The sequence below is a fragment of the Notothenia rossii genome (genome assembly GCF_949606895.1).
Source record: "Notothenia rossii genome assembly, chromosome: 1".
Lineage (NCBI taxonomy): Eukaryota > Metazoa > Chordata > Actinopteri > Perciformes > Nototheniidae > Notothenia > Notothenia rossii.
In genome coordinates this window covers 43,368,178-43,386,578 of record NC_136912.1, presented here as the reverse complement: position 1 = coordinate 43,386,578, position 18,401 = coordinate 43,368,178, and the positions used below count along the sequence as shown (strand labels likewise).

The 18,401-nt window shown below is 41.1% G+C and overlaps 1 protein-coding gene across 5 annotated transcripts in view; it reads left to right on the top strand.

The window, feature by feature from the left end:
• The window catches only part of scrn2 (secernin 2), a 37,623-nt gene extending 22,970 nt beyond the window's left edge, over nt 1–14,653 (top strand). Inside the window, exons 7-9 of one of the 5 annotated variants that reach the window (XM_079666724.1) lie at nt 11,318–11,498; nt 12,525–12,681; nt 13,982–14,653. In XM_079666724.1, the coding sequence (XP_079522850.1) occupies nt 11,318–11,498; nt 12,525–12,677 (334 nt within the window). In that variant the 3' untranslated portion in view covers nt 12,678–12,681; nt 13,982–14,653. Of the gene's footprint in view, nt 1–11,317; nt 11,522–12,524; nt 13,489–13,981 lie in introns of those variants that run through there. The other 4 variants (XM_079666723.1, XM_079666725.1, XM_079666727.1 and 1 more) reach the window with 4 other exon arrangements.
• Nucleotides 14,654–18,401: the final 3,748 nt, after the last annotated feature.

Below are 18,401 nucleotides of genomic sequence, written 5' to 3'. Positions count from 1 at the left end.
ATGAACATGAAAAAAGGTGAAGAACTGTCTTCAGAAAAACATGCAATTCAACATAATTGAGGAAGAGAATTTCTAATAATAAATAAATATTGAATTAATACATTTTTGGATTCAAATGGGGCAGTTCTTTTAGAGAAATACTAAGATTAATACAAAAAACTCAACACAATCATTGAAACAAACTAAAATATCATAATCAATGTAATTAGCACTTAATCGGGTTCAGTTTTTTCAAGGAAATTAAATTTTGACTTGGCTTGTTTCCGCAAGGTTATTTTGGGTTGAACAAAATTGCAATGAAATAAAATAGTATTAGAACAAGTCCAATTCAAAAGACAGTGAAAGGTCAAGAAAAAAAGGTTGACCTTAATTAGAATGATTAACCTGTTATTATTAAAGTATTAATACGTATGCAACTCGATTTTGACAGAATAACAACTGGTGACTTCTAGAATTGTGTGAGTAACATTCTGTTTTTAGACTTCTCTGTTTCAGTGTGTATACTCTGTATAAATGCTCTGTAGTTGATCTGACTGAAATTGTGATTTTAAATCTCAAAACCGCTACAGTATATGTCAGGCAGAAACTTGGGACAAGTAATGAACTAACTGACTGCTAGGGTTAAACTTTGATTTAAACAATACTAAGAGCTTTATTGAGTAGGTGTAACTGTATTAAGGGTTAAACTCATAACTTTATAACTTAGGGTTTAATGTAATTGGAAAACCATTGTGACACTGAAAATACAATAACAACTCAGGAGGGAGCCAGTCTAGATTTCCTTTTGAGGGCCACCAGCTGCAGAGAGCTAACTAATTAAAGGGGCGTGGCCCCACAGCTGCGAGAACTCAGCAATCAGGTGTCCATTTTAGGCAGCACTTTCCTGGAGCGTCAGTCAGACGAAGACATTAGAGTCCTGTTGGAATAAGACTGACAAAGACATTAGAGTCCTTTTGGAGGCACGAGGGAGGCAAAGAGGAGGCAAAATCCTACTTTGATTGAGCTAAGTATCTCTAGTATTTTATTTTATTTGTTTTTTATTAGCCCCTCATGCTATAATCATGTGTATTTTCTCCATTCCTGTTTATGTGTCTTCCCGTAATTATCACTGGCCCCGTGTATCTCCTAATCGATATAACCGGCCTGCTCTCGTCTATCCCACATGCTCCACTGAGATCCAGCATCTAATTTCAGGTGGCCTGTGGAACTGCCAGTCAGCTGTTCCTAAGGCTGACTTCATCTCTGGCTACGCTTCCCTGCAGTCTCTGGATTTCCTTGCTCTCACTGAGACCTGGATTACTCCATCCAACACATCCACCCCAGCAGCTCTCTCCACAGCATATTCCTTCTCCCACACACCCAGACCCTCTGGCAGAGGAGGTGGCACTGGTCTCCTGCTCTCTCCCAAATGGAGCTTTTCCCTCTTCAAGCTACCTAACTTCACTCCTTCCACCTTTGAATTCCATGCCGTCACAGTAACCCATCCTATACAATTAACCATTGTTGTTCTCTACCGTCCACCAGGCGCCTTGGGGGACTTCTTGGAGGAATTAGATCATCTCCTGTCACACATCCCTGAAACTGGCCCTCCCGCTGTACTTCTCGGAGACTTCAACCTCCAGACAGGGAAGACATCTGAACTAACATCTCTTTTAACCGCCTTTGCTTTCTCACAGTCTCAATCCCCACCAACTCATAATGCTGGCAATGTCCTTGATCTCATATTCTCAAGGAACTGCTCTACTTCTAACCTCTCTGTAAACCCGCTCCACACATCCGATCACTTCTTCATTTCATTCTCTCTACCCCTTTCCAAACATAACGAACTAACCTCTTCTAATTATGCAGCTGTCCGCCGCAACCTTCGTTCCCTCTCCCCCTCTACCTTTGCCTCATCGGTGCTCTCAGCCCTCCCTTCCTCTGACTCGTTCCAACTCCTGCCTCCAAACTCCGCTGCAGAAACCCTCCTCTCTACTCTCTCATCCTCTCTGGACTCTCTCTGTCCTCTCACATCTCGGCAGGCTCGTCAGTCCCCTCCGACTCCCTGGCTAAATGACGCACTGCGTGCTAAAAGAACCATCCTTCGGGCAGCAGAGCGGAAATGGTGGAAATCCAAACACCATGACGACCTCCTAACCTATCAGGCTCTCCTCTCCTCTTTCTCTGCTTCCATCTCTCAGGCAAAAAGCACTTTCTTTCAAGATAAGATCCAATCTTCCTATTCCAATCCCCAAAAACTATTTTCCATCTTCTCCACCCTCTTGGACCCCCCCAAAGCCCCTTCCCCCTCCTCACTTCTGTCAAGCGACTTTGTTAACCACTTTGAAAAAAAGGTTGATGATATTCGCCCTTCTTTTTCTGACTCACCTTTACTCACCGCTTGGTCACTACACCCACCGTTCACCCACACACTGACCTCCTTTTCCCCTCTCTCTCCAAGTGAGGTTCTTACCCTCGTTACCTCTGCCCGTCCTACCACCTGTCCTCTGGACCCTATCCCTTCAAACCTCCTTCAGACTATCGCTCCTGATATTCTACCGTTTCTCACCCATTTCATCAACACTTCTCTAACTTCTGGTCACTTTCCAAACAGTCTCAAGGAGGTAAGAGTAAACCCTCTCCTAAAGAAACCCACTCTCAACCCGTCTGATGTTATAAACTACAGGCCTGTCTCTCTCCTCCCGTTCCTGTCTAAAACACTTGAACACGCTGTCTTTAAACAACTCTCCTGTTATCTCCATCAGAACAACCTTCTGGATCCGCACCAGTCTGGTTTCAAGGCAGGTCACTCAACAGAAACTGCCCTCCTTGCTGTCACTGAGGAACTGCACACTGCTAAAGCAGCCTCCCTCTCCTCTGTCATCATCCTTTTGGACCTGTCTGATGCATTCGACACGGTGAATCATCAGATCCTCCTTCGCACTCTCCAAGAACTTGGAGTTTCAGGCTCTGCAATATCCCTCCTCACCTCATACCTCAAAGACCGCACCTACAGGGTAACTTGGAGAGGGTCCGAGTCTGACCATTGTCAATTAACTACAGGGGTCCCTCAGGGCTCTGTTCTTGGTCCCCTCCTCTTCTCCTTGTACACAAACTCGCTCGGATCAGTCATTAGCCCGCATGGTTTTTCATACCACTGCTACGCTAACGACACCCAATAAATTATGTCCTTTCCCCGTTCAGAGACCCAGGTCGTCGCACGCATCTCTGCTTGTCTAGCTGACATCTCTCAGTGGATGTCTGCTCACCACCTCAAGCTCAACCTTGACGAGACTAAACTGCTTTTCCTTCCGGGAAAAGATTGTCCCACTCTTGACCTAACAATCAACATCGGCACCTCGATTGTTTCCCCGACTCAGACTGCAAGGAATCTAGGTGTGACCCTAGATAACAAACTGTCCTTCACTGCAAATATAGCTGCTACAACCCGCTGCTGCAGATACACGATTTACAACATCAGGAGGATACGTCCCCAGCTGACCCAGAAAGCGACGCAGGTTCTGGTCCAGACTTACATCATCTCACGCCTAGACTACTGCAACTCCCTCCTGGCTGGTCTACCTGCATGTGCCATCCGACCTCTGCAGCTCATCCAGAATGCAGCGGCTCGTTTGGTCTTCAACCTTCCTAAATTCTCCCACATCACGCCGCTCTTCCGCTCCCTTCACTGGCTTCCGGTAACTGCTAGAATCCACTTCGAAACAATGGTACTTGCGTACCATGCTGCGAATGGATCTGGCCCTTCCTACATCCAGGACATGGTTAAACCGAACACCCCAGCACGTGCACTCCGCTCTGCATCAGCCAAACAGCTCGCTGCACCCGCACTGCGATGGGGACCCAAGTTCCCATCAGCAAAAACACGTGGGTTTGCTATCCTGGCTCCAAAATGGTGGAATGAGCTCCCCATTGACATCAGGACAGCAGAAGGCTTATACATCTTCCGGCGCAGACTGAAAACTCATCTCTTTCGACTCCACTTCGAGCGATAGAACTATTAACAAAACACTTGTATACTAATAAAGGACTGGCTTATCTAAAGCCAGTTGAGTAGCACTTGAAATGTTTTAGCTCTATGAAACCTGATGTACTTATATGATTCTGTTTTCTTCAAGTTTGTACTTTGTTGGTCGAACGCACTTACAGATGTAGCGATTCATTTCAGACAGTTTGAAACGCGAGGGCCGTGATTGGTACGTGATCTGCCCTCGCTCAAGGGAAAACCTCCAGCTTGACTTGAGACCGCCCCCGTGATAGATAAATGTAATTATACTGAAGCCAGCTGCAATGGATCATTGATCCACCAGGGGGTGCAGTGGGGTTCCACACTGGAGCTCATGTGAAATAAAGTGAGATACAGTATGCTGGATATACAGCGGAACTTTGTTAAGATCCATATGTCACGGATATCATACTACTGTGCTAAATAAGAGACATGTAATCATTTACAAAACATCACCATGTTGTTATTTAACAAAATAATTTTGTTATTCGAAAAAAACGAACGGGAGGAAATGCAGCCCGGCTCTCGATTTTTAATCCTAATTTAATCATCATCTTCACCACGATCATTTATGTTTATGTTCGCCGAATTGACATGAAATCACTGACACATATGAATATACTGTATTCAACTTCATTAAAACGTTATTAACGTGCCTAAACTCAGTAATTCACCAAAAATATGTATATTTTAATGGAGTTTCGTCGGTCGATCAGGATCCCAAAGTGTAGCGGAGGGATCCTCATTTGGATGAAGGGTGTTATTTTCCCCATAAAGAACAACTCGCTGCAAATTATCCCGCTTATTACATGGCCACATTCTCAACAAAGTAACGACATGACTCCCAATATTAATTGAAATGCTTTTATGGATTTAGAAAATGTTTTTATTGATTTAAAAAATAGTTGTATGTATTGATTTAAATTCACATGCATCCGCTAAGAAAAATAGTCCGTTGTTACAGTTTTTTAAACAGTCTGAATGAAACGGCAGCTCTCAGCTGTGTATTTACACAACTAATGGCCCATCAACCACAGCTCTCTCCCCCCCTCCCCCCCTGATCTTTCTTCTCCAGCAGCTAAATTAACAGTAGGTTACTCTGAGTGACCATAGACTGTATGTGACAAGCTTACAGTTAGTGACGTAACAACACCATAAAAGCTGGTGGGTTGAAAGCAATACGGGAGGTAAAAATAACTACTTATTTATTGTGGCTTTTATGTTTTTAGGTATAAAATGTTATGTAATTCAGGCTTATAGTTCACCCTTCTCTAAAAGCCTTCAACAATGACAATATTCATTGTAATTTAATAAATCCTTCCAACACACATTGTAAAAAATAGCCTACTGTAAGTTAAGAAATCATTTCAATATGTACATCTTCTGATGTAACAACAATAACATTATAAATAGTAACATAGCTGAACATGGTATTGCACATTTAGCTTTGAGTGTTACTGACCTGAGATGTTTTTATTACATGAATTAAGGTGACTGAGGCTTTTTAACATACAGGGATGCAAACTCATCAGGTATGAAAAAGGTGACAAGGATCCGAGCCCCCGGCTCCCCCACCCCACGGAATGACAGAGGATTTTAGCAGTCAGAACAACTAAAGCAGCAGTGTTAATAATAACAGAAACGCCAATGAGTCACATAATAGAAATATATAAAAGCATTTATTTCAAATTGTCGAGCAGTCAGTTTATAATTTTGGCAGCACTGTTGAGCATTTTGAAAATGTATTTTCATGCCTCTGTGCAAGGCTTAAGTCTTTTTATCTTTATAGCCACATGGTGTAAAGTAACTAAGTTCATAAACTCAACAAGTACTATACACAATTTTGAGATACTTGTACTTTATTTAAGTATTTCAATGTTTTGCTACTTTGTTCTTCTACTCCACTACAGTTCAGAGGTACATGGTGTACTTTGACTCCACTACATGTATTTAATACCTTTAGTTACTTCACAGATCTGGATTAATTAAGTGAAATATAATCAAGTGTTAAATCAGACTTTAGTACCACCTGGAGTAAATCCACAAGCTACCCTGCAGTATACAAAGTCATTCAAACTAGCTGCACCTTTAGCAGCTTTGAGAACACTTTCATTATCAATCATTATAAAACATATCATATCTATTATTCTGAAATGGACCAATCTGCACAATGATTACTTTTACTGTCGCTACTTTCACTATATTTTGATGATAATACTTTTCTACTTTTACTTGAGGAACATTTTGAATGCAGGACTTTTACTGTAACAGAGTATTCCTACACTCTGGGACTATTACTTTTAGTCAAGTACAAGATCTGAGTACTTCTACTTTTACTCAAGTACAAGACCTGAGTACTTCTACTTTTACTCTAGTACAAGATCTGTGTGCTTCTACTTTTACTCAAGTACAAGACCTGAGTGCTTCTACTTTTACTCAAGTACAAGATTTGAGTACTTCTACTTTTACTCTAGTACAAGATCTGTGTGCTTCTACTTTTACTCAAGTACAAGATTTGAGTACTTCTACTTTTACTCTAGTACAAGATCTGTGTGCTTCTACTTTTACTCAAGTACAAGATCTGAGTACTTCCAGGGCCGTGGGAAGTAGGGGTGCTGAGGGTGCTGCAGCAGCCCCTGGTGGAGGACAGGGGATCTGCACTTCCACAAGATTAAATCAAATATAATTAAAAAAAAAATCAATGTGACAACATTCATAATTAAGTAAAGATAACACCCTTTTCACCCCAGTTACATTTTCCATTTGCTCTGTACGATGGGCGCTGTAAGTGATGAAAGTGGGGGATGTTGGCTTAGCAGGCGCCCGCAGCTCACAGCCAGCGTGAGAGAGAGAGAGAGAGAGAGAGAGAGAGAGAGAGAGAGAGAGAGAGAGAGAGAGAGAGAGAGAGAGAGAGAGAGAGAGAGAGAGAGAGAGAGAGAGAGAGAGAGAGAGAGAGAGAGAGAGAGAGAGAGAGAGAGAGAGAGAGAGAGCGAGCACCGGTACCGGCGGGGATTGTTGTTAATGGCTAACGAATATAAGAAGATGCTTCTACAATAATATGGAGGGAGAGTTCTCTCCTGTCAGACTGAGAGGCTCAGTGAGGTGAAGGACTCTCTGAATGTTTAGATAGTTCACTTTAGTCTAAGTTATCTCAGTGGGTCTCAAACGTTTTGATCACAATTTATTTAAACAAATATTTTCAAGGCACTCCTTTATAATTATTAGGATAAATAAAAACAGGTTTGAAATCATTCCAATGTATAATATAGGACAGTAAACCCAAAATATTGTTTAAAACTGGAGAGATTTAAAAATATGCATAAATAAATAAATGTTAACTGGTAAAATGAGATATAAATGAACCACAAAAATAAAACAAGATAGCCTACATTTATTTGTTATTGGCTATGGTAGGTTATTGGTTATGTTCACATATATTATTTGATTATTAAAATGCAAACCGATCTTTTCCATATGGGTGTTTAGAGTTGTATCCCCTAGATCAGTCTCTAGTAATTGGGCGCTCAAAGTGCACCAGATTGAAGCATTTTACTTTAAAATGTTAAAAGAAATCTTCCTGGGGGGGCACCCCCTGACCCCCCAAGAAGATGTGAAGTCCACCCCTCAATTAAAACATGTTCATGCAATACTAATTACATTTGAAGTCTTTTATATAAGCTGTCCACCATGTCAATATGTTTCTCTTTTTGTAGTGTCTTTTGTAGAGGTTTTTCATTGCCTGCTAAAATCTTGCCTAGGGCAGCAAATTGGTCAAAACTGGCCCTGGTGTCATCCCCACAGCACCCCCCATTTGAAACATGTTCCCACGGCTATGAGTACTTCTACTTTTAATCAAGTACAAGACCTGAGTACTTCTACTTTTACTCAAGTACAAGATCTGAGTACTTCTACTTTTACTCAAGTACAATATATATACTTATACCACCTCTGTTTATAGCCTATGAAAAAAACTATTAGAAATAGAAGGCTAAAGCTAACGTTAGCAGATAGTGACAATGTATGCTAGCTCGTTAATTATTTACACAAGCTCAACGATTCCTTAAATAATATTGCCACAGAAAAACTTTTCAGTTCACATCACGCTCTGCCGCTCCGACAGGGAGCTCTGCTCTGGACACCTGAACAGCCCGTTCTAACAGCTGTTCACCAGCGGTCCAGTCTGTGCCACAGTGACTCCGGACGCACAGTTAATATTAACGAACGCACCCGTAGGTAATGTAGCTGCTGAAGCTAGACCATCATCTAGGAGCAGCAGAGCCTTATTATACATCCATGAGCAGAGCCGACAGGCAGGAAGACTCGAGCACACAGCTCGTACTTCATTATAATATATAAAAAAAGAACACCATGCGTGTCATGATGGCACATAACAGCTCACGGCCGCAGATTACTCCGGGTCCCAGCCCCCCCGATACCCCAAAAATATTTGTATTGCAGATCTACATGAATCACACAAACGACTTATTTTGGATTCAAAACGGCGAATTTCGCCGAAAGGTGACAAGTTTGCATCACTGAACATAGACAGAGCACAACTGAAACATAACATCTGAAACGATGTAACAACATAATACACTTGTGGGGATGCTTGGGATGTGAGGAGTGAGGGACACGGCTTAGAACGGGCGTGTCGCCTGGCAGGACAGGAGAGTGTGTGCACCAGTCTGCCTTGATCTATGAATTCATGCCGTGACACTCACTGCTGCCCACAGCTGTTTTATAGAAGGAAATTCCTTCACTTCATGAAAGTGTTTTAACCACACACACCTCTACACACACATGACGGGTGTTATTTTCCCCATAAGGAACAAGTCGCTGCAAATTATCCCGCTTATTACACGGCCAAATTCTCAACAAAGTAACGACATGACTCCCAATATTAATTGAAATGCTTTTATGGATTTAGAAAATGTATTTTATTGATTTAAAAAATAGTTGTATGTATTGATTTAAAAAATAGTTGTATGTATTGATTTAAATTGACATGCATCCGCTAAGAAAAATAGTCCGTTGTTACAGTTTTTTAAACAGTCTGAATGAAACGGCAGCTCTCAGCTGTGTATTTACACAACTAATGGCCCATCAACCACAGCTCTCTCCCCCCTCCCCCCTTGATCTTTCTTCTGCAGCAGCTAAATTAACGGTAGGTTACTCTGAGTGACAAGCTTACAGTTAGACACAACACTGTCATTGCAAGTGACCCTCAGTTAGTTGACTTTTATGTTCAACTGCTAAATTCGTTACTGATAAAAAAGGGCTTCTACTGTACCTAATTACCTTAACACTAGAACCGCCAGAAGTTTTTGTATAGGCCTACCTAAACCTGTCAAATCCTGCTATTAGAATGCAATTTTTAACAACATAGGGTGCTACATAACATACTTTCAGGACAAGTCAGGGACTGGGAGACTTTAATATTTTATTGAAAAAAAGTTACATTGCACACACACAACACACATCACACAAATTGACCCGATTGGCGGTTCTAGTATTAAATAAACTCACTAATTAATGAAACCAGTTCAATACGCATTATTCTTATTCTTATCATTCTTTATGAGCGCAGAAATAGTCTTAAAATCAGATCTGTTTTTGAAATGAAATCTGACGGCAGGCAGTTAGCTCTGATCACCTATGACAAATGCGCCGCACCTAATCGCTGGCCATTCAGCCACAGACACTGTTCGAAATGGGGGGGAGCTAGGAGGAGCTTGGCTCCCCCGAAGAGGGAGGGAGCTCCCCTGAAGGCTGACTTTGAGATAAATAGGGGGAGCCCAAAACAATTGTGCATATTTGTGTCACACAGATTAGAAATTTTGAGTTTCTGTAAATAACAGTTCTTGAAATAAATAATAGTTATTGTTCATTACAGTTTCTGAATATTTGTTTTATATTTGTGAATATGTCTGGGTGTTGCCATCTGTATGTGGCGGCGCTGCATTCTTACTTACGTTGCTATGATTATGGCGGTGATGCCGGCGCGGTATTTGAAATGTTCATATTGATATTTTTTTAACTCTGGCTGTGTAATAAAAAAATATGGCAAAACGAAAACAGCCAAGCGTCACAGCTTTTGGATTCACAAGCAAAGAAGCGAAGGAGTCTAAAAATGACAACGTGAACGGAAAACAACTTTTAGTTGGCCGGCTGTAAGCGGCGTTAGGGTCGAGTTTGACAGCTCCACACCGAGTGAGCCTGCCGATGCGGAGCCTGAAGAGGCTTCAACAACGGCCACATCCGCCGGCATAGTGACACCGTCTGTATTAGTAGAAGAGTGTTTTTATAGCAATTGATCGCATCCGCGCTGCTGCGCCAGTCAACAGAGCGTGCGTGTGACATATTTAGTAGCAGGATGTGCTCTGAAAAATAGGGCTCCCCGAAAGCAAATGGGTAATTCAAAAACTGACAGAGCTCCCTGTATACAAATCAAACTGTAGAAGGTGTGAAAGCACCTATTGTTTTAAATAATGGTCGGAATGTGACCTGTGAGCCTTCTGAATTACCGTGGGACAGCACATTCTAAACTAAAATGTTCAATCAATAAAGTAACATCTTATCTTATCTTAATAATATCTTCATATTAATAATAATAATAAATCATACAGTATGTGTCCGAAAGGGAGCAGGAGGAAGCAAACACAAAAATATACTTCATATTAAAGCAAACGATTGTAAAGGTTAAAGTATGAGCATAACAAATAAAGAAGTGTAATGTAAACATTTACATTATAATTATGATTATTTAATATATAAAGACTATATATTATTGAATTACAAGATTAGATATACTTTAGTTGATCTAAAATATTGATGTGTTCAAATGCTCTTCAAAACACAACTGAAAGTCCATGAAACTTGTCTTTCTGTATTTGTGAATGAAGCGCCATCTCCTGGTTAAAACCTGAAATTGAAAATCTGGCAACGCCCTCTTGGAAAATAGTGGGAGGGCTTAACATTCCTCTATACTGGTCTTTGACAGGCCGTAGGCAGGAAGCTGTAAACTGGAGTCCGAAATTCAGTGCTCCATCTGTATTGTAAGCCGCTTTGGATAAAAGCGTCAGCTAAATGCAATTTAATGTAATGTATTCAAATGTCATTTTATGTCATTGGAATGTCATTTGAAAAGCTGACAGATGAAGGTGTTAGGACACAATGGCTCTTTGTCTCCTCATCTTTGCCCTTCTTCCATTCATTCTCCACTTTGGGCTGATGGGAGTTTCTGAGTCTGCATTTCTTTCTTTCCTGTCTTTCTCTCTATGAATCCCCCCCCCACCCCAACCCTAACCCTGGTAGGTCTATATTCAAGCCTTTTGTCTTCTCGGACTGTTCCACCTCAGTGCTGGGGGTGGTCTCCCCGCAGTTTGGCCCAGAAGACCCTGTCAGGAAGCAGCCCCGCTTTCAGAGCCAGGTGGACCGCAGACACGAGCTGTACAAGGCCCACCAGGTGGCGCTCAGCACCATGGAGACCAACCCGGTGGGCACTGATGGACGACCTAGGTCAATGATAGCCCTGTGCAGATCAGGGCACAGCTGGAAGATAACATTATATGTTATTATCAGGATTTGATAGCATGTGTTCATTAGTTTGAATATGCCGAACGACTTATCCTAACTGCGACTTAACAAAAAGTTTTGGCCTTTTCTCAAGATTTCCTATGTTAATTATTTACACAAGCGTCATTTTCAATTATCAAGTGATTTTACATATAAATGTGGTTGTTGACCGTAAACAAAAGCAGTTCCCCAATTTAAAGTCGATTTTCTAGCTTTTATTGGGGATTGTACATTTAATCACACAGTATTCATCAGCGTTTCTTTCTTTCTACTTTCTTTGGCTAGGATTTATTGACATGCAAACTTAGTAGCTGTACTGATTTCCTCCAAAGCACTTATTGGAACTTGGTACAGTATCTCTGTACTTCAAAGTTCAAATAAATGTTGGTTATTTACCTTGGAAACAGTAGTCTAAGAAAACAATTGCAAATCAAGATAGACTTTTTTTCGACGAACTCCAAATATAAATGTAAAAGAAATTATTTGCTCTCTTTAAATTAAGATTGAATGGCTGTGGCTTTTCAACATTTGCTAATGTATTTAAGTACAAGTACTTAATCGTTCCCTGTTTGTACAGAGATTTTTTTAACTAACTGTCATAACAATATACTCAGAGAATTCATTTGCTCACTTAGCATGGAATGAAAACACAACTATTGCCTGTTGTTAGGAGAGCAATTTAAGAATGTAGACATGCAGATTAGCCTTTAGAGGAACTGAAGGTGTGTGATAGCTGGAGAGCTATGAATGCTGTCATTAAATCTGTGTCTCAGATGCCTGGCTGCTTTGGAAAATCCAAGAGTGAGATCTGCATTATACATATGATGTATAAAGAGGGGCTTTGCCAAAGTTTAGGATTAAGTAAAATTACTCCGGGTTCAAGCATATGCAAATTCTGGTGTTACTGGTGTTTTGACACCACTCTGTCTTCTTCTCTCCATGTCAGGATGAGGGTTTAGCTGTCTATGAGATTCTGAGGGACCTGGAGTCGCAGTGTCTGACCGATATCTCCGCCATGCTGAACGGAGAGATCCCAGGAGAAGAACTGGGGGACTTGTTTTTTGACTCTGTGGACACAGAGATCAAGTTCTACCAGTGAAGAGGTGGGAGGCTTCAGGAACTGTGTTTAGTTTTGTACCTTGCATGATGTGTTCTTCTAGATAAGAGAAGACTTAAGGCTGCAACTTGGGAGCTGGGGGAAACTCAAACCCTAGAGTGATGGATACTGTGATATAGTGATAAACGACATTCTGTTGCAATCAGGTTATCTTATATATTGTCACGTACGGAAGCCCTGAGATGCCATTGAGGGAAATGAGAATAAGCCTGATAAAAAAATAAGTCTGATCTAAATGGCCACTTTTTTTTTTTCTTCCTGTGTTTCCAATTATGTATATGAAATGTATAGCTAGGATGATCTCCCTATTTTTTCTTTTTTAATCTGTAAAATAGGGAAAACAGGTGGAAATAAGGTTTTGGGAAGTGAGTTTTATCCATCATTTGTTGATGTTATGCTCACTTCGGCAAGGGCCAGCCCTTGGCATAGGCAGTATAGGCGAATGCTAAGGGTGCATCAACCCATCGGGGGCACCGAATATTGGGGAGAAAAAAAAAAAGAAAGAAAAAAGTTAGAAATTTAAAAAATATGTTCCCGATTTTGGATCAACAAAGTACATCTTATTATCTTATACTTACAGAACTACGCCTATATTGCGTACAGCGCCCATAAAGTATGGCGCACCCCCCCCCCCCCCCCCCCCAAAATCAAGTTGAACTGCCCCAGCCCCGGAAAAAACTAGGGGTTTATGTGAAATAGTTCTTTTTTTGAAATAATGGTTTTAGTGTGCAATTATAGGTTTTAATTTTGTATTTGTGTTAATTTAAAATAAATCAAACTCCCAAAAAACGTATATACAGCTTCTGTATGCTTTTATTAACATTGGAATTGACTGTGTCAGCGGCCGCATAATCCTTCTTTCTAAACTGGTTTAAAGCAGACATCTGAAAATACACAATTGTAATCTGTAAAATGGGTTGTGAGATGTAATCATAATCTTGTGTGTTTTCTGCCAACAACTCTCTTATCTTGAACAGTTGAAAAACAATTTGAAAACTTAACAGTTGTAATTCTAACACGTTCTTGATGTTGCAGTGTTTTTTTTGTTGCCTTCACTCATTCTTTGCATGCAGATAATCTATCCCTGCATACAGGGGCGCCTGGCCATTGGGAATACCGGGAGTTTTCCCGGTGGGCCTTTACCGAAGTGGGCCGGTCGGCCGGTCGAGTTTCCCGGGCTGATTTTTAGTCCCAGTCCGCCCCTGCCTGCATAGAAGTGGGACTGTGTTCCTGGCTAAGCTCACAAGCTTTAACTGTGTGCTGTGTTCAATTGTCCTCTGTTACAGCGCCCTCAGGTGGACGTCCCTAACACAGAGTTGTGGGAAAAGGCCTGGGACTGATAACAACTCTGTGTTCCTCGATTGATCGGCTTCTGCCTCACTCACACAGCACATGTCCCTGACACCATTCCATCATTAACATGGTTTGAATGTCTAAACTGCACTGATGAAGTGAATGTATCATCTGTATCACCCAGGGAGCAGTGAGTTCACCCCATTAGTGAGTTAAATGATGTAGACTGCACAAGCGCCTATGTAGAGCTGTGTGAAGGAATGTGGCATTTGTTTAACATTTTGTTTTGGTTGCAAATGAATGGATTGTCATGTGATGGCTTCCTGAATAGAAATATGAAATAAAGAATGTGTCTGTCCTGTGTGTGGTGAGCTATACTGTGTTTCAGCCTTCAACCTAGGGCTGGCTGTTATGACAAAAAACTCATATCACGGTATTTTTCATAACGGTATCACGGTATTTATTTATTGTATGAATTTACATTGATATTTTTTTCCTATCATAGGCAGTCCCTGGAACAAATGCATTTTCAAGTGACGCTTGACTTGTCTTTACTTTAGACATTTCACCAGCGTTGCTTGTTGAAGCAGATCGTATTTTCATTCATTCTTGGTACTCCAATAGGTGCTTTCTGTTGAGGTGGTGGAATAAATTAGTTGTGTTTACTCTTCTGGCAAAATGTTTTGTTTGACAAAATTTGAAATAAATGTTTGTGTGGTCCACGTCAGATTTTGCAAATCCAAAAAACAACAGACACAGCTCCTTTTCTCGGCACAAGTTATTCTTGTGTGTCCTATATCTCCATTTGCAGTCTCATTTTCTTCAGTGTCCATTTTTAAATTCAGCTTCACATGATGCTACTGCGAAGGGGATGATTCCTTTCACTGCTGCACCACTCGAGCGCCACTCAACGGTTTTGCGGTATATGAAAAATGTAGGCTATATCATACAGTATAACATTCCCGGTATTCGGTATGAAACGGTATCCCGCCCAGCACTACTTCAGCCCACTCTAAAACATATTTGCATTCCCACAAAACAGCCTCGAGATTCAATTCATCTCAAAAGATCGCCAGTTTTCAGAAACTGCCTTAAAGGAGCCGTCACAACTTCCCTTAGGTTGTGTGATGCACAACTATACAAATTAAAGGTAGAAGTAGCTTTTACAATCATTTCCTGACTATGGGCCATGGTGGTGCAGACACAACTAAAGCACAGATGGAAAACAAGTTTAAACACACTGGGATTTTACACACTTAGAGACAGACTAAAATAAGTGTTTTAAAGAGAAGGTGAACAGAGGTATATTCAAGCAGACAGTGTTAGAATAATATTTGTGTTTGTTTGAACTTAAAGCAAGTATTATTTCACATTTGAAACCCTAATACAGTATGTCTCCTTAAAGTCTCTCATAGAGCTGAATTGATTATTTGTCTCATTATTAATCTATCAACATAAAAATATATATAAAAGAGTTACAATTTGGAAGGACCAGAGATGCCACCACAAGTCATCCGCAAAAATAAATCATATTATTCATGCGTATTGCATCTGGTTTCAACAGTGGCGAGCCGTGACTTTTATACCTATGCCCTCTGACATCAGTCGTCTTGACTCGGTTTGCAATGGCGGAAATTGCGTTGGCGTTCTTCGTTGCAGATGAAGTGGATGCAATAGAAATCCCACAATCATTATCATTAAAAATGAATGACTCAAGTGTCTCTTCATTTTTAAAACAAAAAAATACAAGGGGGGTTGAATCCTACACGTAAAAGACAGAACCACTTATTACTTTTCAAAACTACTTCCGTCAGTGGTCTTGACCAGTTTGCATTTATAAAGAATGCACAATTGTGTTTAATCGTTAATGTCAGATATGTATCCTACTAAGTAAATACAGATTTGTTCCTGCTCAAGATTAGATTCAACTTTATTGTTATTGCACATATTACAGGTAGGCTACTGAGACAACGAAATGCAGTTTAGCTTCTAACCAGGAGTGCAAATAGCAGTAAAGTGAAAAGTAATGTAGGCTACACAATCTACAGAATAAAATATTGAATGAATCGAATGATGAATAAACAGTGAGGGGTATGAATACACTAGATATACACAGCAGCCTGTGAGCAGTATTAACAGTGTGTATGAATATGCTAAGATATATGAAGTATGAAAACGGTAAGCCGTGCAAGTATAGTATAACATATATAGATATTAATTTCATGATGATAAACATTGTGGAACAGTGAAGAAAAATGTGAATGGAAGTGGCGACGTAAAACTGACACAAAACAACGAACAACTTTTGCCGAGCCAATTGGAGAGTTTCATCAACAGCACGGGGTAAAAATCACATATGAGCGCTCAGCTCGAGATACCAGCGAGTCGTTTCCCATCAAGCATTTCGCTTCCGCAGCCCGTGGAGAGTGTGAGGACATCCCAATTAATACCGGAGGACTTTGTGGCCGTTTCTCAATCGCGAGGATCATAGCCGTGGGAACATGTTTCAAATGGGGGTTGCTGTGGGGATGACACCAGGGCCGGTTTTGACCAATTTGCTGCCCTAGGCAAGATTTTAGCTGGCAATGAAAAACATCTACAAAAGACTACACTACAAACAGAGAAACGTATTGATATAGTGGACAGCTTATATAAAAAGGCTTCAAATGTATTTAGTATTGCATGAACATGTTTTAATTGGGGTGTGGACTTCACATCCTCTAGTGGGGTCCGAGGGTACTCCCCCGGGAATATATTTTTTAACATTTTAAAGTAAAATGCTTCAATCTGGTGCACTTTGAGACTAGAGACTGATATAGGCTGATCTTTGCATTTTAATAATCAAATAAGTATGTGAACATATCCAATAACCTACCATAGCCAATAACAAATAAATGTAGGCTAACTTATTTTAATTTTGTGGTTCATTTATATCTTATTTTATCAGTTAACATTTATTTATTTATGCATATTTCTAAATCTCTCCAGTTTTAAACGATATTTTTGGTTTACTGTCCTATGGTATACATTGGAATGATTTCAAACCTGTTTTTATTTATCCTAATAATTATAAAGGAGTGCCTTGGAAATATTTGTTTACATAAATTGTGATCAAAACGTTTGAGACCCACTGAGATAACTTAGACTAAAGTGAACTATCTAAACACTCAAGAGTCCTTTACCTCACTGTGCCTCTCAGTCTGACAGGAGAGCTCTCCCTCCACAGTATTGTAGAAACAGCTTCTTATATCCGTTAGCGCAGCAGAAGCTAACAACATTCCCCGCCGGTACCGGTGCACCCCCTCTATCTATCTATCTCTCTCTCTCTCTCATGCTGGCTGTGAGCTGCGGGCGCCTGATAAGCCAACATCCCCCACTTTCATCACTTACAGCGTCCATCGTACGGGGCAAATGGAAAATGTAACCTGGGTGAAAAGGGTGTTATCTTTACTTAATTATGAATGTTGTTACATCAAGGCTGAAAATTCATTTTTTTAATATTATATTTCTATTTAATCTTGTGGAAGTGCAGATCCCCTGTCCTCCACCAGGGGGTGCTGCAGCACCCTCAGCACCCCTACTTTCCACGGCCCTGGCGAGGATACTTGCTTGGTAGTACATGTCTTCCGAGATACTGGCCGTTTCTCAATCTCGAGGAAACTGGCTTCCGAGCCAATATTTCAAGGATGCTACGTCATCGAGTGCCGCCGAAGGACTGTTCCAATCTCCAGCATACTTGGAATTCCACCGAGGCCGCGTCCTTGGTTTGGGGGTAATTTCGATGCTGCACATGGGTAGACTTCGCGTCCTTAAAATCCCCACAATGCTTTGCGCACGGACCAAATTCCCCAAATCTGTGGCGGAAAATGTAAGGCGGGGCCTCTCATATGACGCACACCTGCACACTTGCTAGCCTGTTCCACTCTTCGTTTTCCGAATGCCAGGAAGGATTCTTGCCTAGCTTCTGAAGCAAGTGACTCGGAAGACATGTGCTACCAAGCAAGCATCCTCGCGATTGAGAAACGGCCACTTGCTTCAGAAGCTAGGCAAGAATCCTTCTTGGCATTCGGAAAACGAAGAGTGGAACAGGCTAGCAAGTGTGCAGGTGTGCGTCATATGAGAGGCCCCGCCTTAGATTTTCCGCCACAGATTTGGGGAAATTGGTCCGTGCGCAAAGCATTGTGGGGATTTTAAGGACGCGAAGTCTACCCATGTGCAGCCTCGAAATTACCCCCAAACCAAGGACGCGGCCTCGGTGCAATTCCAAGTATGCTGGAGATTGGAGCAGTCCTTCAGCGGCACTCGATGACGTAGCATCCTTGAAATATTTTCTTGGAAGCCAGTTTCCTCGAGATTGAATTAACAGACGTCGTTTAAAAGTGACGTTTGAGTGAACGAGGACATCCCAATTAA